The sequence below is a fragment of the Danio rerio genome, chromosome 20, assembly GCF_052040795.2.
Source record: "Danio rerio strain M-AB ecotype USA chromosome 20, GRCz13ab, whole genome shotgun sequence".
Classification (NCBI taxonomy): domain Eukaryota; kingdom Metazoa; phylum Chordata; class Actinopteri; order Cypriniformes; family Danionidae; genus Danio; species Danio rerio.
In genome coordinates, this window is record NC_141040.1 from 46,449,669 (window position 1) to 46,475,000 (window position 25,332).

At 33.5% G+C, this 25,332-nt stretch overlaps 1 protein-coding gene and 1 long non-coding RNA gene across 5 annotated transcripts in view; both read right to left on the reverse strand.

Moving 5' to 3' along the window:
- On the reverse strand, nt 1-22,638 carry nus1 (NUS1 dehydrodolichyl diphosphate synthase subunit). 4 transcript variants are annotated; one of them, XR_015517555.1, is made up of 6 exons: nt 22,105-22,638; nt 18,031-18,162; nt 13,880-14,032; nt 12,627-12,726; nt 2,592-3,061; nt 1-613 (listed from the first exon to the last, which is right to left on the reverse strand). XR_015517555.1 is itself a non-coding variant. In NM_001002356.1 (5 exon segments), coding segments are annotated over 5 exon segments (825 nt in total). In that variant the 5' UTR covers nt 22,454-22,595; the 3' UTR covers nt 2,673-2,970.
- A 794-nt stretch (nt 22,639-23,432) lies between these two features.
- LOC147839442 (uncharacterized) overlaps nt 23,433-25,332 on the reverse strand; it is a 5,682-nt gene continuing 3,782 nt past the window's right edge. Inside the window, exon 2 of the long non-coding RNA XR_015519160.1 lies at nt 23,433-24,403. This is a non-coding gene — a long non-coding RNA (uncharacterized LOC147839442). The remainder of the gene's footprint in view (nt 24,404-25,332) is intronic.

Genomic DNA, 25,332 nt, shown 5'->3' on the forward strand with positions numbered 1-25,332 from the left:
ATTTCAGTAACGTTTTATTGTACATTCACGCTGGACACTAGCAAACAAACCCTCCAACGCAAACCCATGAATTACACATTTATGATTCTTCACAGGGTCATCGAGGTGAGCAGAACCATGAAAAGCCTGTGGCGTTTTTATGAACAAACAATCGTAGATCTCACAAAATATTCATATAAAACTTTTCTGATCCATAGAGATATTGACTGAGAAAAAAAAATAACGTGATTGAAACAATATTTACTGATGATAACAAATAAAAATCAATAAAAACATAATATGCGCCACGAGCTATTAGAAACAGCGAGAGCATTCAAGGGGGGGCAATCAATTTATGCACTAAGAATTACAAACTTCAGGGTTTAATGCTAATTGGTGTTATTTGTGGCACGCACGCACGCGCACATTCGAACACAATTACACGAACGCACACACAACCATTTACCGCACGCGTGTAAAGCCTTAATGGGAACGCCATGTTGCAATAAGACAGATTTAGCATGCAGATGATTCAGAGTAGAAAAGTCTGCTGTGCAACTATTAGAACATTTCATTAGTTACTTATTCCGCTTTCCTCTCCATTTGCTGCGTAAAGACAGACGACTATGGAAGACTGTTTACATCATTGGTTAAAAAAACTAAACTATCTTGACTAACAATTGAGAGTTTATATTTCATAATTGAGTTTACATGAATTATGGAATTTACAGATCACGATTCTGAGTTTTATTTCTAATAATTAAGAGCTAAAAAGCACTATTGCAAGATATAAACAAAGAATGAAAATCAGAATAGCAAAATGTATAATCAAAACACTGTAAAAGCCATTAGTTGACTACTCAATATATTTGGTTTGGACTTTTCCACTATTTCTGACATTACTGAGCTTCTATCTAGTAGTTCTGACTTTATTTTTGCAGAGCTTTGCTTAAATGTTCATCATTTAATAGTTAGCTCAAGATTTCAAGAGGAAAGTCACAATTCACTGTGAAATGCAATCAGTTGACTTGATTCAGTTCAGACTTTTCAACGATATCTCACAATTCTGGCTCTATTTCTCACAATTCTTATATTTCTGAGTTTCTAGTTCTGACTTAATTGTTGCAGAGCTCTGACTAAATGTGACAATTGTGTCAAGATTTTAAGGGAAAAGTCAGAATTCATTATAAAAAAGCAATTAGTTGACTACTAAATATATTCGGTTTAGACTTTTCCACTTTGTCTCACAATTATGGCTCCATTTCTTACATTTCTGAGTATCTATCTTGTAGTTCTGACTTTTTTTGCAGAGCTCTTATTAATGTGAAAATTGTGTCTTTTTTTTAATAATTAACTCAAGATTTCAAGGGAAAAGTCAGGGTTTACTGTGAAAAGCTATCAGTTGATAATTCGGTTTAGACTTTTCCACTAAATCTCACAATTCTGGCTCCATTTCTTCCATTTCTGAGTTTCTATCTTGCAGTTTTGAATTTATTTTTGCAGAGCTCTGACTAAATGCGACAATTGTGCTTTTTTCAAAATAGTTAACTCAAGATTTCAAGTACGTCAGAATTCACTGTAAAAAGAGGTTAGTTGACTTCGGTTTAGACTTTTTCCCTAGATCTTACAATTCTGGCTCCATTTCTCGCAATTCTTACATTTCTGAGTTGCCATCTAGTAGTTTTGACTTTATATTTGCAGAGCTCTCAATAAATGTGACAATTGTGTCTTCTTTTTTTAATAATCAACTCAAGATTTTAAGGGGAAAGTCAGAATTCACTGTAAAAAGCAATCAATTGACTTTACTTAAAGTGTGTAAACCATAATAATAGAAAATAAGTTAAGTCAACTAAACATTTCCAAGTTAAATAGGTTTACAAGTCAACTAGTCGCTTTTAATGCAACAGGTTCACTCACTAGTAACAATATATATATATATATATATATATATATATATATATATATATATATATATATATATATATATATATATAAATTTTTAACTTTTCCCAGTAACCTCAGGTTACCTATAAATAGAATACAATTGTCACATTTGAGGACTCCACAAAAAAAAAAAAAAAAAAAAAAAAAAGAGAAATGATGTAAGAATTGCAAGAAATCTCAGAAATGTGGGAAATCGTGAAAAAACCTAAACAGTCAAACTCGGTGCTGAAGAGCAAGTGTCCTGCATATTTTATTTCCAACCCCAATTAAACAGATGAACTAGCTAATCAAGCTCTTTCTAGGTATACTAAAACTTTCAGGCTAGTGTGTTGAAGGAAGTTGGAGCTAAACCATGCAGGACATCGAGGACTCCAGGACTGAGTTTGGAAACCCCTTCTCTAAAGTCTATATAGTGAATTTCTAAGTACTTGGACACTCAGAATTTTGGTTCTACTTAATTTAGATGATTTATTATATAAAGACAATTCTTGAAAAATAGTCCAAATTCTAGACAGACAAAAAACTTGCCATTTTACGGTATAAATTCAAAGGAATTGTGAGATTTTAGACCTCTAAAAATATATATCGAAATTCAGTCAATCAGTCACATTTATGATCTTTTTTTAACTCTAAATGATGAAAACAGTCTTCCATAGATGACTGTATGCAATTTCTATAAAGTTCAGTGCACCATTCAAACCATGTCCAAAAACACGCCAAATAAAAAGTGACTATACAATTACATCTTATGGCGAATCACGAATCCTTTAATGTTCCTTGCATCCGGCTTGCTAGTGGGCAAACGTCCTTGCATCCTTTTCAGCGTGTAGTTACTCACACATACACAAACATACAAGTACATCTCACATACGCACACACAAAGAGAGAAAGACGCCTTGGCGGAGATGAGCAGAAATGAAGAGCAGCGGCAGCGGATTTTGCTGGCGCTGAGGCTCCAGTGCTTCTACTGTAAACATGAAGAGAGAGAGATGGAGCTCCTCCAATCCCTCTCACTCATTCAGGTCCTTCTGTTCTGCTCTCTGCTCTTCACTTGCCCAGCCGCTGCTCGCAACCCGCAAAACGCTGAAGAGCATCGTACAGGTCGTCATAAGAGGCGTCTATGTGGGACGGCATTGAGCTACAGGTGGGGAGAAAAAAAAAAAAAAAATGGAAATTTTTTTTATTTATTTATTTTTATTTTATTTTATTAAGTAGGATTTTTAATGCATATATTTAGGAAGTACAAAACATACAAATATAATTAACTTGTCATTAAAATAAAAATAACTTTAATCTTTTTTCAAAGGCAAGGCAAGTTTATTTCTATAACATTTCAAACAATAGAAAATCAAAGTGCTTTACATACATAAAGCAAGTTAAATAAAGCTGTCTCCCTCCTGAACTCTGCCCCACACTGACTCTTTTGCCCCCCAATACACCCTCCACTCTCCTCTATCTTAAACTCCTTGCAATAACTGCACTGTTTAACATTTGCACGTTTAAAATTTGCACATTCACTGCACCACATTGAACTGTTTACTTATTGAACTGTACATACCCACTGCATATGGGCATTTGTAATTATGTACACACCCACTATACATATACACTTGTCATCATGCTTATTTATCTGCATACTACTGATTATTAATAGCAACCTATACATATATTCGTATATTGTAACATATACACTTGTAATCATGTTCATCTATCCCTGTACATATATTCATATATTGTAACATATACACTTGTAATCATGTTTATCTATCTGCACACTACTGATTATTAATAGCAACCTGCACATATTTTCATATATTGTAAATCTGTTCATAGCTTATCCAACCTGTATATAATGTTCATAGTACATCCATCTGTAAATATCACCATAGTTTTCTATAATTGCACTTTATAACTTATTCCTGTATCCTGCACTTGCTGCTATTGCACATACCTGTCAACATTGGAATGTAAAAATATGGGATACGCCCATAAATTTAACATTCATTTCAACATACTTTGAAGCCAATATAAAGCGAAAGCATAATTCTCTTGAAAAGCTCTTGCAATTACATCCCATTTGAGATCGGCTCTTTGATGCTACTTTAACTTTTCATAGAAATATTAAAAATATGGGAGAAATACAGGAGAATACTTAAACAGGATGATAGTGGGATGGAATGGTAAAATACAGAAGAATCTAGGCAAAAACTGGTTGACAGGTATGGGGTTGGAAGAAATAAGAAAAAAAACTTGAACAGGATGATAGTGGGATAAAATGGTTAAATATGTAAGAATCCCGGAAAAAAGGGGAGGGTTGACAGGTATGGGGATAGGTGAACCCCGATTTCATGGAAAGCTTTTTTCCCCACTCATTATGAATACAGCATGTGCAGCATAATAATACAGATACTATAATAAAACATTTATTTAAAACTACAAATTTTGAATTTCATAATCTTTGCATCTAAAAAACTCATTCACTGAGAAATTGAGGATACATTTTTTTTTTAAATGGAGTACTCATTTAAGTATATTTTTTACAGAACCCTCTAATCGGCCATTTTAAGAACAATTTAATTTAATATTCCCAACATTATTGAATTATTTACTGTCCTTTGATCAATTCACTGCAATTCTTTGCAAAATTAAAGAACTAATTTCTCACCAACACCAAACTTTAGAACAGTAGTTAGGGCTTTAAAATGTATCATTTTAGCATCAAAATTGCAATGTGCAGACCCGCAATATATATGCAATGTGGAGTCTGGATTATAGTTGGCTATAATACCAGGAGCTGCCTAAATGTGTTTAACCACTGCATCTATACAATTTATGCAAGTCAAGTAAGTTTAGCTTACTTTGAAATGTAGATATTTGGACTAGAAACAAAGACAAAAATTCAAAGCGAAAACAACATTTACTTAGCCCACAGGAAGATAATTTTGCTTGTTTTAACGAAAAACTCTTTATCTTGCCTTATTTCATTTGAATTTTAGGCTGTTAGGCTCCCCAGAAAACCATCAAATGTATTTACATCACAATATTTATAGCAGAAAAATAAAACATTGCAATGTCAGATATTTTCAGTATTGTACTGCCCTAAGTAACAAAAAAAATTTCAGTCATCTCCAAATGTGCCTGTTCGGTTTTAGTGTAATAAATATGATTGGATATGGTCATATGAGCTCAGTGTCCTCGGTGTAACTCAACTGATATAATCAAAATACAGCCAATTACACACCCAAAACTGTATATATCAATTTTGAGCAATCGCTTCTCTTTAGATAAAAATCACAAAAGAATATTTAGATTCATCAGCCCAGATTAACAGAAAACAGATGTGTTATCAGGCAACAATCAAACACCATCCGAGGCTTATAAATCTGAATGTGTGATGTCACATGGGAAGGGAAATAAAAGAGATCAAGTTTGCTAATAATGCAGTGAGATTGTATAAACGCTGCCATCTAGAGGAAGATCAGAACCACAAACTAAAATAATCATTCATGTTTGGTCCTGAGTTCTTAGTTAGACAAATTTCAGTTTTTTGCTTGGGTTTAAAATGGTGTTTACCTCCCTGACCTAATTATAGCAATTTTTGGCTGGTCAGATTTTCTGGAGAATCTTAACAGAAGTGTACAGTTACCCGTTCAGCCATGATCATAGCTAAGAAAGTTATCCTTTGTTTCTGGAAGAAAAAAATGTAGGCCTCTTTTTTTAAAAGAGTTAGATATACAACCTTTGGGAACTCTGGAAAAAAAACACTGGATCCCTCATTTGATCAAATTTTGCAAACACAACATAAAGACTGATAATAGTGTTTCATTTCTGAAGATTTTGCGAGTTGCTTTTTTTTTTCCCTCTCTCTTACCCTCTCTTTACATCCATTGCGGCTTCTTTTTGTTGGTCGCCATTTTTCTGTTTCATGCTTTATTTTACATTTTGCACAGATTATTGTTTCATGATGGGTTTGTCTGTATATTTTTTGTTTTTGTGTCTAAAAAAATTATAAAAAAAAAAAAAAGCCTGTCCACTGTTCACACAATCCATTTAAAACAGACTCTGACTTAAGCATCTCATCAAATATCATAATATATTTTAAAACAGGATTTTTAATTTATTTAGATTTTTTGTGTCTTTTTTCAAAGTATCACACACTTTTTCATTCATAATTGTTACGTTCCCTTGCAGAACGTACTTTTGGGTTATGTGCGTGCGCACTTCTGTCTGTATGTGAGGGTGTTGTTTTACGCGTTTCAGGTACGAAACAAAATTGGGATCGCACCCCCAATCGCTGGGTGGCGTAGTGTTTAAAAAGCCGGCCCAAACTGCAATAGCGATATCTCGCTCTCTCGCACTCACTCTTTCTTTGACGTTTGTGGTGAATGGTTCTCTGTGAGGGCAGTCTCTCTTGCGAGGACTAGTCTGAGAGAGAATGTAGTTTTGTTTGGTTTGTGATAAATGCTCTTGCTTAAAATCTATTGAGATTGCAATGTGTTGTTCGTGAACTCATCCAGTTAACTGACACTTTTTGAATAATACCTCGAAGAAGGTGTAGAATTGAGCGAGTCACGCGATAAACAGTACATTTACAACACTCAGATTCATTTTTGCATTATTCCATTAGGTTCAGGAAAGCGTGCTGTTTTGCCTTTGTTTTGTTTTTTAGTTAGAGTAGTTAAGACGTTTGATATGCTGAAGATGTTTCTTTTCATACTTTTCTTTTGATATTTAGTTTAATACAGTTTTATCCTCTCCAACAAGGGTTTTTGTTATTATCTTTATATTATGTTTATTATGTTTATATTATTATGTTTATTATTTATTATGTTTTTATTATTATGTTTAAGACATTATTATGTCTTATATATTATTTTGTTTTTGTTATTATTTGTTTTTTGTTATTAAATGATAAATCATTATCTTCATTGAGGCCATCTTCCAGCATAAACCACGGCGAATGAAGTTCTGCACAAGACTTTTGGCCAGCGGAGAAATTAAAATGGTCGTGCCCAACTGAGTCTGGTTCTCTCAAGGTTTTTTTTTCTTCACTCCCATCAGGTGAAGTTTTTTTTCCCTCTCCGCTGTCGCCACTGCCTCGCATGGTTCAGGATTGGTAGAGCTACGCATCGATGAATTTGCTCTTCAGTGTTTGAACTCTCAGTAATGATTAAATCACACTGAACTGAGCTAAACTGAACTGAACTGAACTTAAAACACTAAAACCTGAACCACACTGTTCCAGTTACTATGACCATTTATGTGAAGCTGCTTTGACACAATCTACATTGTAAAAGCGCTATACAAATAAAGCTGAATTGAATTGAATTATCATTTATATATTGTAAATATTTTTCATTCACTGTACAATATTTTCACTTGTTTTCACTGATAGTATGGGCAATAAATAATCAATTGCAGTGATATTTTACTGGTTGAACGCACACAAAACTGTTATACGCTATGTCTAAAATACCCTTAGTTTAATAACATCTAAAGGACGTAACAATAATTTTGACATTACTTCTTTTATAGCTTATATTCCCCATTTTTGCACTATATGTACAAAATAAAAAATAAAATAATTTTATCTACATTGTGTATTTGTAGCTGCTCCAGTCCCAATTCTTTATACTATTTTTTACTTTGCTTGTAGACTGATTTAGCTTTTAAAGTGGCAGATAAATGATCAACAATATCAAAAGCATGAAGTGACATATCTAAAAAAGGAGATCACAAACACAAAGGCATGAAATCATGTATAATAACTGAACAAAAACCCATGAGCTTAACTCAAAAATGCGAGCACATTAATTAAACGGCATTCTTCACTGACGATCTGATGTGGCGCAAACTCCATGCATTTTAATTAAACGAGCATGCATATGAATCAGTTTTAGATGGAGTGGGTCTCAGCAGTGCACTGCATGATGCAATGTGGTGCAAGTGTGCAGTGATCTCACAGAGCTACACGTCATCACGCACGCGTGGAAAGCTCACACAGATAAGGCTTGTCAGCGTGGACAGCTTTACCTGTTAATCTGAGCTGATTATCTCACAAAAGAGATTTAAAGTGAACTCTCCGGACACAATGACACAACTTAATACATGTGTGAACTACAATACGTTCAATCATGATCACCAAAATATTAGTCTTTATATCCACATATAATTTAGATTACATTATATATTCCCATACTGAACTTCTGAAGAATATTAAGTAAAAAAAAAAAAAAAAAAACACACACTGATCTGGGTGATAAATGATTCTGATTTATAATTTTCCCTTGATAAAATGATAAAGTGCGAGCTTAATAAATATTTGAGTTTGATAAATATTCATCATACAGTTTATGCTTCAAAGCAGAACTAAACGGACTGATTATGCATTAAAGCTTGTTTGTTTGCAAACAGATAATAAACAAAAAGGAGTGCATTTTAAGCAAATAATGCAAATCTCTCAAATTTATTTTAGATTAAAGTTTGAGAAAAAAATGAGAATTGCGATTTTTGTGCTTAAAATAAAGATCACGATTTTTTAACAATTCTTTCGAAGTAAAAAAGGAATATATGATTAATATTAAGGTTAATATAAAGGTTAATATGAGTCGGTTAATATGAGTTATTATTGTTTGTCTCAAACATATTGTAAAACAACAACAATATTATGTGTAGTGTAGGTCTACTGGTTTCCATAAATAGTTCTATTCTACTTGTAATAATTCTCATGTTGAATTATGTTAGAGATATATGCTTGCAATCTGTCAATGAAAACATTACTCGACCATTTTATTCACTGGTAAAATCTACATCATATAGGCTAGGGTAGTTATACTGACACTGTAAACATTTATTTTTATGCACAACTGTGTTTGCTTTGAAAGAAAAAAAACATCAAATGCTTGTGGCAATCATATCTCTATAATGTGATATGATTTAATTTTTACTGCTAAGTGCTGTTCATACTTTGCGCGCGACTCTCAAACGATCACTCTGTGCCACAAACTGAATATTATATACAACTGTACTACCTGGTATTCACAGCCTATGCAAGTTCTGTTCACTAAAGTAGACGGGTGCGTAACTATCATTAAGTAGTTTGTGTACCTGCCCTCTCTGTGGTAATTCCAGCTCACAGTCAGCAGCTCATGTCACGTGTGATTTCCCGACCACGAATACAGCCATTATATGAATACAAAAATTACATTTTTTGGTGAATTATACCTATTAAATACAGTATGTGACTCTTTAAACATCATTTGAAGGTGTCCATATAGCTGAACAAAGTATGTGTAACAATGAAAAGACTTTGCTTCTCTCCTGAACTTGAAAATATGATTGGCAGAATCGTTGAAATGCTGGATTAAGATCGTCTAGGGGGTCGAATCGAGATTGCAATCTTTCTTCAATTAATTGTGCAGCTCTAGAATATATATACAAATTTTATTATATTATTGTTTTACTTAATATCAACTTTCGATTAAGTGTCCTTAACTACTATGCACCTGCATTTCAATTAATATTTGGTACAATACACTTACTATATACACACACACGTTTCTACATTATACATATTATTTAAATTAACTTATTAACTATTATTATCATCTGTAACTTTTTTGTCTTTAAATGTAAAGTTCTTTTTTCTGGAGTTGAAGATCATTTCACGGTTCCTCCACTTTAACGAACTATTATAATTATTATTTTCTGGGCTTACTCACACTAGGCTATATGAACTGTGGCTGAGCTCGTTTGACCTCCATTTTCCGGACTCGTTAGACAAGTGCAAGTGCTCCATTCCAATGAACACAAAATGTCTTAACTGTAAATTGCAGTGTGAGTGCAGGCTGTCGGGAGAGGGGGGGACAATAACGCTTCTGCACGATTACATAGTAAGAGTACACCCTAACTAATATGTACTTTTATTGAAATTATTAATTTGTTACCATGTACTTACTGTGTAATCACGTTTTTACATTGTACTAATGATTGACTACATACCTGGGTCACACTTTATTTTCATGGTTCATTTGATGAATTTAAGTTACATTGCATCTACAGGCCAACTAATTTTTATTAGATAAGTAGACTGTTAGGTTGGGGTTAGGGTTGATGTAAGTTGACATGTACCTGCAAAGTTCTTATAGTCAGTTAAATGTCTGTTGAAGGAGCAGTGTCAACATATTAAGCAGACAGTATTTAAATTGACCATCAAAACAAAGTGTTACCAATACCTGCATGTAAAAACACCTGTAGCTACATTTAAAATGACACTGTTGAGCATCCCCTACACCGGGGGTGTTTTAAACTCGGTCCTGAAGGGCCGGTGTCCTGCTGAGTTTAGCTTCAACACACCTGCCTGCAAGTGTCTAGTATATCACAGTGCTCGAATATGCTCCCGAAATTTTATCTATGCGACCTTAAAATATATTAGGGAGCATTTCTGCGAGTGCTTAAAATTGTTGTGTGCGACCAGTTTTTACTGCAAAATGTTCACCACATGCGCGGATTCGGGAGACATTCACGCAGAATGCATCTCTAAGCTCTTTGTCTGAATGAAGAATGAAAATGACACTGACAGATTTAGTTTTAGAAAACATCTAGTTACAAATAATGACACGTTACTAGTGATCATGTGCTGAATGTTAATCCACCATCTACACTTTTCCAAGAGTAGAAGACTTCCATTGGCTTCAAGTTCGCTATGAAAAGTCTGAGAGAGGGAGTTTTCAGGTAACTGTTTGCCACATCTAGCACAAGAGCTTCTGTTTAATGCTTCATATAAATCGTCAGATGCTGTCCGCCGTGCAAATATGTCCAATTTAACACCACGTACACCATCGCACTGAGTAAACTAACGCTACTCATAAAAAAACGGTATTGCTATTAACATGTATGTATATAATAAGGTACAGTATGTGTCAAAAGCATCAGTGCAATATAAGACAGCACTTGTGAGAACAGCACAGTTATACCGTTAACAGATTCATTCAAGCAGTGCGTGCAGGGACGGTGAGCGCTCCATGTATGCTTTGGTCACTCTGTTCTGTTATAAAAATGTATTTTCTTGTGATAACGGGATTTCGTTAAGACATATTTTCCTTACGCTTGCATATATGTATTAATATATGTTTTTTTTTTTGCTTGTTAGTTTGATTAGTGTTGATTTCAAATACAATAAATATGTTTGTATAAAACTTGTAGTACCGGTGCTCATAATTGATGGGTGCGACTAAATTTTGGCTGATGCGCCTAAATTTTTAAAGTTAGGAGCACCGGTGCTACCAAGCAAAAAGGTTAATTTCGAGCCCTGTATCAAGTTAGAGCTTAATTATCTGGCTCAGGTGGGTTTGATTAGGGTTGGAGCTAAACTCTCCAGAACACCAGCCCTCCAGGACAGAGTTTGGACACCCCTGCCTTACACCTTAACCCACCCTTAAACCTACCCATACCACCAAACCGGTCCCTAACCCTACTCGTATCCCACCTCAAGAGCACTAGAAGTGTTCTGCAATACATTATGAACACAGCAAGTACATTGTATTACTTTTCTGATGCAAGTATATAATAGTTAAGGCCACCTAACATAAAGTGGGACCAATTTCTTTAATTACATTCATAATTGCACTGTTCTCCCATCATCCCTTACACCTTAACTCACTATTGAACCTACCCATAGCACTAAACCTCTGCCTAACCTTACCCATATCCCACCTCAATAACACCATAAGTGTGGTGCAATACAATATAAACAGTGAATACAATAAGTTATATTATTAAGATATAGCACTTGTATTAAAAATTTCAATTAATTATCACAAATAAAAAACTGTTAACATTGCTGTTTTAACATAGTAATGACTACGGATGACACTTGTTATTATTATTCAAATAAAGCAGAACTTTGTTGTTTTACTAGGTATAATTTTAAAGCTCCATAGTACCCTTAAAACCAAGGAACATATACCTGTAAGAGGATATAGAAAGCAAGAAATTAAGATATGCAAATGCAAAAGTCTTTGTGTTTCTTATGTATTTATCATTATAAATTTTGTACCTTTAAATATTGTAAAATGTTCATCTGATCAATGCATGTTTGTCATGCTTTCAAAGTTAAGTGTTGAAAATAATAATAATGTGTAGTACAGTCAGGAAGAACTCCACATTTAAACTCTAGTAGAGATTTGACAAGCCCTAAAAGAATATTCTTCATTTTTTATAATAATAATATTATCAGTAATAACAATAAAAATCTCATAGTCTCCATGTGTTACTGTTATGGAGTAAGATTAAAGGCCTGTTAATACAGAGGATAATAGCTATACCAGTGGTTCTCAAACTTTTTTCATCAAGTACCACCTCAGAAAAAAAATTGTCTCTCCAAGTACCACCAAAATGAGTAGTATTGAAATACAGTAGCGTAGTAGGCCCAGTGAAGCAGCTACAACTCAGCACATTAAAAAAACGTTGCAGATTAGCCTTAAATGTAGGCTATATGTCATATATGGCATATTATATACATGTTATTAAATTTAATTTAAACTATATGTAGCATGTACATGACATATTTCATTCCTCTGTGTACCACTAGAAGGAAGCCCGCATACCACTAGTGGTACATGTACCACAGATTGAGAACCACTGAGCTATACTGATAATTCTAAAAACTAAAATCAAACTCATCCATCTATAAACATACTCACATAATCTCTGTTAGTCTGATGTGCCAGGGAAGAAAACCAAGAGTGCTTTGCACAGTCCCAAACTTCAGCACCAGGTCTGGGTCAGGTATGTTTTTGGACTCTAAAAAGATATATATAAAAAAAAACAGGCATTAGCTGAAGGAAAAACATCTCTTTGAGCCTTAAGGTGAGACTGAGAAGCTACTCAAGATGAATACTAAGAACAGTATTGTCTCTTGGCTAAACAGCAGAAAAGGTCCTGAACCGGCATGCGCACGCACGCACACACTCTGCTGGTACAAGAAAGATCCATCTCTAAACACAACATATCCTCCAGGATGAGTGAGCTCAGATGGCTGCAATCCCACAGGAGCAAAGCAATCAGAGGCTGGGTTATAAATGTTCTCCCACTATTTGATTGTACATTTTGGATTATTATTCATTTATAATGAATTAATGAAGTGCCACATAATATTATAGTAGTCTGCATGAACCTGAAGTTGATGAGACTTATTTCAGTAGGTTGATGTACTTTTAGCCGAAACAAAATATTGAGTAGGGACGGGGCTTTCTTTTGTGCATCATTCTCTCAAAGCAAACTAATGGTATGAGGGGTGTGGTTAGTCAATGATATACAATTGCTTAGGAAGCTCTCGAGTTGGTTTAGTTGTAAAACATTATGTTATGATTGGTAAATAAAGAAACTATTATTTGGGCCCAAACCGACCTCAAATTCAGAAAGAAAATATTCATTTTGAATGCATTATGAAAGACTAAATAATATATTATTAACAGATAACAAGTCAACAAAACGCTGTCTTGCTTGGCATCATAAATGTGTTCCAAGTCATATTTTAGTCTTTCCAAGAGCTATACTGTAGTCTTTTCTTTCATTCTGCTATTCCAGTGTGAAAAAGACAACAGAAACTACAGCCTAAAAAGCAGCCTATGAATTATTTGACTGGCCTCGAAATCTCTCCCAAGGCACTTTGAAAACTTCTAATGCTTATCGACATATTTTACTTGAGAATGGAAAAGCAACTGAACAGAATCCATGTATGTATTTGTCAAAATAAAGAATTTATGCATCAATGTTTCTGCTAACAAAACCTGTGATTATACATACTCATACTCAGAAAAATATAGTGTATAAACATAGTGTATAGTTTTAACTTATAGAGTATAGTTAGTGTAATAGTTGGACTGCTCTCTTAATTATACTGCTAAATTTAACTTAGTTTGCGCTGACTGTAGACCAACACACAGTGCCTCACCTCTGAGTAATGAGTCCAGCACACTGACATTAATGTCTTTTGATGTCTTTTCCTTCTGCTCGACGGCCCTACAGAGCTGCTGGGCTGCCTGGACGATACTGAGCCGTCCATCGTCTGGAGATAAAACCTTCACCATGGACTGACAAGATAACACTATGAAAAAAACAGACAGGAAAAAAATATAAGCATTAAGTGAGCACACAATAGTTAAAAAGATGATAAAACCCAGGCAATGCAGGACATGGGTCACTATTTTATTAGGATTTTAGTACACTGGATCAAGTGACTAAATGTGAAGTCAACTGTCTATATATTAAATTTAGATGCACCATAAACTGAGCTAAAAACAGCAATCATGTCACAACCTGCAAGCAAGTCCATACAAAGTTACAGAGCTTTAGCGCTACAGAATACAAAATTAATCAAAGATTTTTTTTAGTCAGAGGCTAATTTGTTGATTGTAGGCACCTTTTCATGCCCTGCAAACATTTGACATATATATATATATATATATATATATATATATATATATATATATATATATATATATATATATATATATATATATATATATATATATATGTAATCAAATGCTCAAAATGCAGTGCAACAACATCATTGCAGAGGTTTCAGATTTAATAATAAAAATAATAAAAGAAGTTCAAGTTCTTTTTTCAGTCTTACACACATTGTTTGTTTATTGTACTGGCTTTGTATCGGTATTGTGATATTTTAATCAGATATCATAGAAAAGTCCTAAACTTGCTAAATAGACTTTAAGGCTTGGGTCAGTATGATTTGAAAGCATAAAGCGGAAAAAAAATGCTAAATATATTTTTTATTTTAAATAATATGTTTGCATCTTATTATAATTAAGTCTAATTTTTATGCATGACTCCAAACTGAATTTTCAGCATCACTAAACTACACTGTCATTTAAATCATTTTTTAAAATCCTGATTTGCTGGTTATCTTATATTATTATTATTATTATTATTACTATTATTTATAGTAATAACAATAAAAATATTAGCAAATAAAAAGCAGCAAATAGGGATATTACAATTTTTTAAATATATGCTGTCTCATTTTTTGCATGATTGTTTAATAAACAAGTTGTCCATTGTCAACAAACAGGGTTCATTGAAATATAGTTTTAATAAAATGCAGAAAAAAGGATTTTCAGGATTTATTAAAAAAAATAATAAAAGAATTACAAGTTCTATTTTTAGTCTTCTACATATTTTTTGTTTATTGTACTGGCTTTGTATCGGTATGGTGATATTTTACTCAGGTATCAAATCAAAGTCCTAAACTTGCTTAATAGACTTTTGAAGATTGGGTCAGTATAATTTGAAAGCATAAAGCAGAAAAAAAGTGAAATATATTTTCCATTTAAAATAATGTTTCCATTTTAATATTTTTAAGTCTAATTTATGTGCATGAATCACATACTGAACTTTCTACACTGCCATTTAAAAAATATTATAAAATACCAATTTGCTGGTCATCTTCTATCACAAATAGTTATAATAATAATAATAATAATAATAATAATAATAATAATAATAATAATAACAAAAATTATAAACTAGCAAATCAGGATATTAAAATATTTTTATTAGATACTATGCCACATTTTGTGCATGATTCTATAATAAACAAATTGTTTATTGTCAATCAACAGGATTCATTGAAATTTTTTGCTGCATTATAAAGGTTTTCCTGGTCATGTTGGATTAATTTAACACATTTATCCTGAATTTTAAAAAGTAAGCCTGTTATTTATTTAATTCACCAAACCTTTGAACAATACAAATATTTGGGTAGGGCAAAAATCGGAATTACGCCTGTTTCACACCGCAAGCGTCAGCGGCGCGTGAGCAGCGCGTGTGTTTTCGGCGTCCATGTTAACAGATTAGAGCTTTCATACCGCACGCAGCAGCAGCACGTCAGTGCGAGGCGTGAGCGTCGCCGAAGCAGCAGTGCAGAGATAGTTTCGGCGCTGGGTCTATTTTTGACGCGCTGCTCACGCTCAATTAAAGTGACAGTGCATTGATAATGACCAAAACACATTGAATGACAGTAAAAAGTAGCAATTTTACCCAATAAATGCGTTAATAATGTCAAATGGTTTATATATAGTCATTCAAATGAACTTAAAACGATTAAAAACGGCAACAAAACATTTATTTAGGCCCGAACTACAAAACCAAATGTAAAACTATTTTACTATCAGTTTTGCTTAAGTTGCACACTAGTGTTGTAGGAGAGGGGAAATGGAATATTTACGGGATTTGTAGTCCATAGCGAAGTGTATTGTGGGTAGTGTAGTGCGACACGCATGCTGGATTATGTGAGCTCGCTGTGTTCTGTGCAGCTAAGCAGAGCAAGAAAGTTTTAATCGGCTTTGTTTTATGTTCACTCGAATTATTCTTACCGGGAGCTGTTTGCATTGTGAATCTGACAACACGAAAATGGCATGCATTAATTACTTTTGTCCGTCTCATCATCTGCACGAGCATGAATTAACGAGCTGTAATTCTGCCGCTGGACATCACTGAAGCGAAGAAATTAACACTAGTTTGATCATGTATAAATATCATTATAACTATATTGTATAAATATTATTATAACTAGGTCTACAGCAACCTGATAATCAAAAAACAAATGACATGATATCACAGGCGATTGTCTTTGACTGTAGACACTTCTCATATAAGTTAGCTTTAGAAGCATATAGTACTATTTGATCTATAAAATTTGTAAAATAAACATTTGCAGGTTAATGAAACAGCATAGGAGGGGCCTTGGTGCAGATGAAAAGTTTAAAAAGTGTATTTGTATATAGAGGGGTAACTAGATAGAATAGACAGAGATAGGTTGATCTCAGCAGCAGCTGCCGAAGAGCTGCGCGCTGCAGACGCAGCTGGTGTGAAAGGCAAACGCCTGCGTGCTGCTACTGCTCGACATACGCGCTGCTCACGCTCTGCTCACGCGCCGCTGACGCTTGCGGTGTGAAACAGGCGTTACACGTCAAACTGGATAAGCAGGAAAAAACACTGTTGAGCCCTAAAAAAATAATCCGCTTGTTAAGTGTGACGTCACGTGAAGTGGTTTCTCGGTCCAAGAGCTCTATCAAACTGTATGGGGAGACTTAACAAATAGTAATAATAAACGTTTACAAAGCGAATAAGCCCACACGGAATCTGCGTGTGCAGAAGTCTACAGATTTCCTCAGATTTTTAGCCCATCATAGAGTCTATGCATTTACTCATGTAAACGTGTGAAAATTAATATTTCAGTTTTTAAATTAATTTCAGTAATTTTATTGTGATATAATAATAAGAATAATAAAAAGTTCATTTGATTTATTTATAATAAAGTTTGTACAGTAATATTTTCTGTCTTTTAGTAGAAATATTATATGAGAGACTTGCTTTGTTTACTAAATAAGTGGATCGAATTTGATTTGCATTGTAAACAAAAATAAAAAACTATACATTTTTAACTTTTATTTCACATATTACGTTTTTAGTAATGATACTCCTAAAATCATTCCGCATAAATCTGCATATTTTGTTACAAAATTATCTGCAGAAACAGCAAAAAATGTCCACAGATTCTGTCTGGCCCTAAGTATTACTTTTGAAAATCACGATCGCTATATATATATATATATATATATATATATATATATATATTGGTGTCTATGATGGAGCAAGTCCAGAAACGGTTGTGTACGACATGATTTTAATTCAATTCACTTTATTGTGTGATATGACTAAAAAGCGAACAATAAAATATTTCCTCAATTCAAATGAGTAGCAGCTTGGACCGGGAAACATTATTCCCAACGTCACGACTTAAGCGGATAGTAAATCAGGTTTTCCTTGTGTCCACCAGTATCACTCCGGTTTAGGTTTCATATCGTCTTCAAAAGATTTATTGCTTCAGGCATTCTTGGGGAAAAATTTGGTGACCTACAGAAGTTGTTAACAATGAATATTTCAAAGACAAAAAAAAGAGGACCAAACCTACAGTCATCCTAGACTGAATATTCTAATCCAACCAGTTTGTTTAGGCATTCACCCACAGCGGAAGTCTCAAACAAAAGGCAACAGTCTTTACATTCAGGTTTTGAGTCTCACCTTGATGCTCCTGCTTGTTTGTACCATTCTTCAAAATCTCCACTGAATATTTGGAGCTGTCCATTCCCAAAAGCTCCTGCTGCTGTTTCAGGATCTCCTCCATCAGTCTGGAGTTATTCCTCTTAAAAACACCTGTGAAATAAGAGTGACAAAGCCTCTGTTTATTTCAGTTGTCTGAATGTATTTTGGTCAATCAGATCACAAGAATGAGGGAGACACATTCATGTTTAAACCATCTCTCTTGTACATTTTTGACCACTTTTTTAGATTTCTTTGGGAGGAGGGTCTATGAGAAGATGCATGTATCGTCTTTTTCTGATCTGTTTTATTTAAAATTGCTAAATATGCTCACACAAACCATCTAACTATGGACAAAATAAGACAAGGAAAAGAGACAGAAGAGAAGCAGCCTTCATATGTGCTTTAAAAGCCAGAAATCTACAACAAATATTGTGGGTTTTCCTGGACCAGGATTGGAAAGAGTTGGGAAATCACTATTAGTAATGTGACTCAGATCCCCCATATCAATCTCTTGGCAGTTTTAAAATATCTGGCAAAGGTTATAAGCAATATATTACAAACACGCCTCATTTCATTGAGAAACACACTGAGCTGAAAGAGAAACACACTATTGTACAATTGAAAGGCGAGAATAAAAGTTTGTGTAATAAACATTTCAACCCTACTGAAAGTCTGAGAAGACACTTAATCATGCAAGTTATTGTATATATTTTGAAAAAATATTTTGTTTTAAAATGCACAGAAATCTGTGTTTTTGAAGCAAATGATGACAGCAGAATGATTGATTAAATGATTTATCAAAATTATTTTGCCTGACATCCCAGCAGGCACATCACATCAGACGTTAATATTAGGTTAGATGTAGGTCATAACGTCAGGTGACAAAAATATTTAGGTGACCAAATAGTTGATGTTTGGTTGATTTTTGGTTGGATGTTGGACATTAACGTCGGGTTCCGATGTCAACCCGATTTTCAATTCCGAACAAAATGCAACGTCCCCTTGAAGTTGGGGTGCGACAATAATCTGAAATGTTGAAATCCTTTGCCTGCTGGGGTGTTTACTGTTACAAAACATTTAAAATGTTTCTGAAAATAAAATATATTGTGTTCAAAAGGCATTTATATATATATATATATATATATATATATATATATATATATATTTTTTTTTTTTTTTTTTTTTTTTTTTTAAGTATGGTAATCAATACCTTGAAACCGTGATAATTTATCCAAGGTTATCATACCGTCAGAATCTTATATATAATATATATATATATATATATATATATATATATTTATATGGGTCAGTGTTTGTTGCCTGCCACAAATGAAATTTTCTAGAGGGATTTTACACAAATAGAAAACGTATCAATGCAAGTGGTTCTTTAATTTAATTAAGTGCTTTTAAATAACACTTGTGAAAATAAAACACTAAAAAAAAAATACAAAAAAATTGTGGTGCATCAAGTTTAAAATGTATGGTAAAAATCAAACATATTAATAAATCCTGAACTTATTAAAAACAAAAAAAGTTATAATACTAAATTGTAATATATTTTTAAATGCTTAAAATCTTCTTGCTAAGAACTGGGTCAACCCCAATGGCTTAAACGCTAGAGGCAAATTAGAAACACACCATCAATCGATTCTTATGTTAAATGTGCTTTTTTGGTCTATAAACTATTGAAACACTTTACTTTACATTACATTTACATTACAAATTACATTTACAGTGTGCATTCTGTACATCATGGTAAAATGCATGGTAATCTTTCTATTTGGCTTAAAAAACAAGGGCACATTTTACAAACAGATACAGTACGTTAGAAAGACAGAGGTTATGATGATGTGTACACATGTACTATTTAGGTATAAACATATAAACAAACCTATGTAACAGTAACCTTTTTATGTAACATCAACAACAAAAAGTCATCTTTTTAAAAACTACTATCCATACACACACACACATACATATATATTATATATATAGTGTAACTGCACGTTAACCACTGTATGCATATTTATACTGTTCACCCAATACATAACTCTCTTATTTTGATTGTGATGTAATAATGTTCAACTTTTGTAAAGGGCCTTTAGAAAGAAAATAAACTTGAATTGAACGAAAAAAACTAAAATACATTTCAAGTCTAAACAAAGTATTTCAGCAACATACTTTTAAATTTTAATTATAACATAATAACTTGGACATTCCATAAAAAAGCTTTGGAATGAAAATAAACATGAAAATAACTAGACAGAATAAATATGTTTTAGCATTGAAGGAACCAAATATGAACAAAAAGTATTTCAGCAAAAAAACTGTCTTTTTATTGTAAATAAAGGTGGTATTTCATAAATATGCTTTGGAATGATAATAAACTTCAACTTAACTTGACAAAATAAATGTTTTAGCATTAAAGCAATCACATCTATTGGGGTAAAGCTGGTTTTATATTCGCACATTCAGACTTTCACCTTCTTAATATAATTTAATAAAAATTGTTTGCAAATTCTAAATAGGTCAATATTAGCAGCCAATAACTATGATAGTACCACATTGTTCACAGTCAATTAAATGGTGCTAATGTTGTTTTGGTCATACCTACAAGCCATTTAAGAGTCTATATTCAAAGTATAGCGTGGTAAACAACGCATGGACTGTGTCACAAGTTGTCACTGAAAGAAATGCGAATATAAAATCAACTTTACCTCAATACTACAAAGTTTTTTTATTTGCAAAAAAAAAAAAAAACAGTTGGCAAGTTTGTATCAATATTTTTTTACAATACAGTATATAAAATACATTGTCAATAAAAAAAAGATACGAAAGAAAGAAAGAAAGAATAATAATAATAAAGAACATGACATAAACTTGAAGGAAATTAAATTTAAATAATGACTAAATTCTTGCATAAAATAGGAAAATATGGTTTGATATTAGTAAATTTGCATTTGTGGGTATGGAATTTGCAAACAAAATAAATTAAATTTATAACAAAACAAGTATTTCTTTAGGTAGAGGCAGATTAATAACCAAAAATAATTTCTTTAAAAGTAAAAGAAACATCTTGTTGTATATTATCATTAATAAATGAGCCAATGTGTTTCCAAAATTGTACAGCATAATTACGATCCCAAAACAAACGAAAAGCAGTTTCAGTATGAAATTGACAAAAATGAACATTTTACATCAACATTAGAATGAAAATCAAAAATTGTTTAATAGGATTAAATTTGTTAATTCATAAAAAAAACACTTCTTTGGCCTTGCTGGTGAGGAAATATTTTTGTTGCTAAGACCAGACATATTTTCCCTCTATATATTATTCCAATAGGAGATTACACGGGACAATGTAACAACCTTTGCAATAAAAAGAGATCTAATTTTGTAATTTGTAAACACAAAAGTATTTCAGCAAAACACTAGATCTGCCTGAATCATGAGTGCTGAAGAAACAGCAGGTGACTGAACGCATGTGACTTCAGTCCACTTCCCTTATGAACTCATTCAAGTCTATTTGTATAGAAACACAATAATTATTGTTTCAAGGTAGCTTTACAAAAGGTGCACATTCATGAATTACTATCAAATTCGGAAAAGTTAAGGTTATTAGGTACCCTAACTTTATTAGTAACCAATAACTTTAACCAATTAACTAGCAATGATTATGTATGGAAGGTAATTCCTGCCACTTTTAACCAAATCAAATAAACATTGGAAATTCAAATATAAATCAGAATGAAATTGTTAATCTGGTTTTCATTCTATTTTCCAATATTTATTTAAAATTGGTAGGAATTACCTTTTATAATTAATTGCTTTTAACAGTTAAAGTTGCTACATATAAACATAGTTAACCTGTAGTTATATAGTATATAGATGATGTCTACGTGTACGTTCAATAAACTGTATTTGTGTATTATTAACTTAAGTGTATATGTGTTGTCCTCGAAGTCTTCAAATTCTTGGCATTATCTTTTCACAAGAATCCAAATCAATGACTGTAAAAAATATCCAAATTCATAAGAATCATAAAAGTCTTACCTTGATTATCATAAACACTGACATACGAGATGCCCACTGCCATACACCAGACCACCAGATTGGCAATATCCGTGTAGTGGATCTCCTCCTCGGTCACCAATAGCCCCACATGAAGAGGCAGCTTCTCTAACGTCCTGCCATCGGCTCCCCAGCGAACCCTGCGGCTGGTCCGTGTGCCTTTGGGTCCTGTTTTTTTCTGGTTATGAAAGCCAAGGGCAAGGGGCAATAATAAGTCCACCACGGCCAGTTTCCACCTCCAGATGTGGACTCGGAACCAGGCGACAATCGCGCGCTGGAGATACAACAGCGCGTGCAAAAACCGCCACACCATCTCATACAGCGAAGCCATCGCGTTAACGTCTTCAAACGCCTTCCTAGCTTAATTTTCGTATCGTATTTTCGCGTGTGTTCCTCATATTAAAGTAGTGTGTGAATTTATGAGCGTTGGTGGACACAGAAAATTGCCATTTTGGTCAGTGCCAACACCGCAGCCCGTCGGCTGCCATTTCTTCATCCTGGCAACCTTTCCACTCTGAACCCGCTGCTGTGTGACATGGAGCTTTCTGATTGGACAGATGAGAGAGCGTCAGCAGGTCATGCAAAGCGCTGTTCTGAGATCGGTTTTAAGGACTGCCCTGGAAGAGACTTATGGGAGAAGAACACTCGAAGGCTGATCTCAGAACTAAATCAAATACACTGATTTAGCATTCGTGAGATGGTGAAATGTGATTGGCTGCTGTTCCGGTAATAGAATATGTGTAAATCATATTAACTTGATTTATAAATATAAAACGTTCAGCTTTTTTACTTTAAAATATACTTTATATATCTATGTAATTTTTTTTCATTGAAACAACTTTTAACGCTTATTAAATTATTATTTCAGACAACACTGCAACTTTATATTTCACATACTATTTTAACACTTTATCTATTAACAAATTCCTTACTTCAAAAATATTAACGTTAAATTTAAATATGTATGTAAATATTTCGAAAAGAAGCTTACATTACATGCACTCTAAAAAAACATTGAGTTATTTATTTAACCCAATGGTTGAGTTAAACATATTTAGTGCTTGTTGGGTTATTTTTATCCTTTATCAGGTTATTTATTAATAACTCAACCAGTTGAGTTAAATATTTGGCGCTTTGTTGGGTTATTTTTAACCTTTATTTTGGGTGTTTATTTAATAACTTAACCAGTTGCCAGTTGGGTTAAAATTTAGAATTTCTACTATCAACTGATTTAACTGACACAAAACAGCTGTATTGTGCGTGCATAATGTTGTTTTTGCATTATAAAGTTGATTTAAGCTATAACGCAATAATTTTGTTGTTTTTTTTTTTTTTTAACAAATTACCTCTGTGTCGTGGTTTTTATATCCGTTTTACCCTCCAAGACCATCTTTTCGAAGCGTTTGGATGTGGTTAAAATGTATTGCACATTGTGGACACTGAGTGAAGCCTGCTGTTGCTGCTGGACAGCCTCTACAGCACACACAGAGCTCCATATTCTGTACATGATTTTCTGCTTGCACAGTATATAACTGTCTGCACTTTGTTCTTCATTGTTTGTAATTCCTGATTTATTTTAACAAAAGTGTCTGGAACTAAAATGAAATGGAAATAAAGCATTTTCAATATTTTTATACTTTTTTTATTTAGCCAGCCATTATTATAAAATCAATAGTAGCACTGGTAATAGTAGCAATAGTAATACCAGAATGGAACAACATTTAATCAAAATAAACCAATGCATTGGGTTAAATTAGATAACCCAATGCATTGGGTTAAAAATAACCTATATTTGAGAAGGAGCTATAATAACCTAAAGTTGGGTTATAGGTTGGGGTATTTTTAACCCAACTATTTCAACAGAGTATACATCGCCTGGTTAACTCCTCAAAGTGTGCACTGCTTTTGCTCGCTTGCTTTTGTAATATTAATAACATGACAGATAAAAATATAAGCCAATATAAAGCCAAACTTACGTTACACTTCACTCGGTTTGGATTTGGATTAATTGACTCAGTTTGGTTTAATTGTACAGCTTTGTTATTTAAAATGGTTGGTTTCATGGTTCAAATCTCTTTAAACAAATTTTTTAAACATGTCTTGTGGAATGATCTAGCAAATCATTGTCTTGTGAGGGCTGTCAACACTTACAGACAATCAAGCTTTTCCAGAAATGTCATGTTTGAATGCAGGAGCTCATCTGGTTGTTTCTGGAGGGCCTTCAGGAGCTCCATATGCAAGCTGTGTGTCTTGTTGTGGCCCAGAAAGAGGATCTTCAGACCTGAGGGCAGGCCATGGGGGAAACTGCACTTGCTTGTTTGTTTTTTAGATAGATCTCATTTGAACACACTTAAGCTGATCTGCTCCAGCTCACAAAATGACAAAGTTGCTTCTTCAAGTCTGGGCAAACCTGAAAAATATCTGACCTATAAATTAATACAATTTCTGAAATATACAAAACTTAAAATAGTTTAATTTCAGCTGCATATGTTTAGACCAAGTTTAACTTGAAATTAAAATAACTACAACCTGAATGGGTATAAACGTTATACGAAGGAATAAAAAATATGCGTTAAAAAAAACTAATAAAAATGTCAAAAGTATGCACATTATACACAATAATTAAAATGAAGACAAAGATACAAATAAACAATAAAATTATATATATTCTACATGAATGAAAGCTAATTACTTAATATTAATTCCTTATATTAATATAGCTCTTTTCTAGACGCTCAAAGCGCTTTACAAAACGGAAGGGGGACTCTCCTCATCCATCACCAGCGTGCAGCATCTACCTGGATGAAGCGACGGCAGCCATATTGTGCCAGACCACACACCACACACCAGCTGATTGGTGGAGAGGAGACAGCATGATGAAGCCAATTATCATATGGGGATGGTTGGGAGGCCATGATGGGCAAATTTGGCCAAGTGGGCAAACTTGGCCAGGATGCCAGGGTTAAACCCTTACTCTTTTTGAAGGACATCTTGGGATTTTAAATGACCACAGAGAGTCAGAACCTCGGTTTAACATCTCATCCAAAAGACAGCACTCACTGAGAAGTATAGAATCCCCCATCAATATACTGGGGTTTTAGGACCCACAAAGATAACAGGTTGAGTGCCCTCTGCTGGCCTCACTAACACCTCTTCCAGCAGCAACCCAGCTTTCCCATATGGTCTCCCATCTAGGTACTGACCGGACAG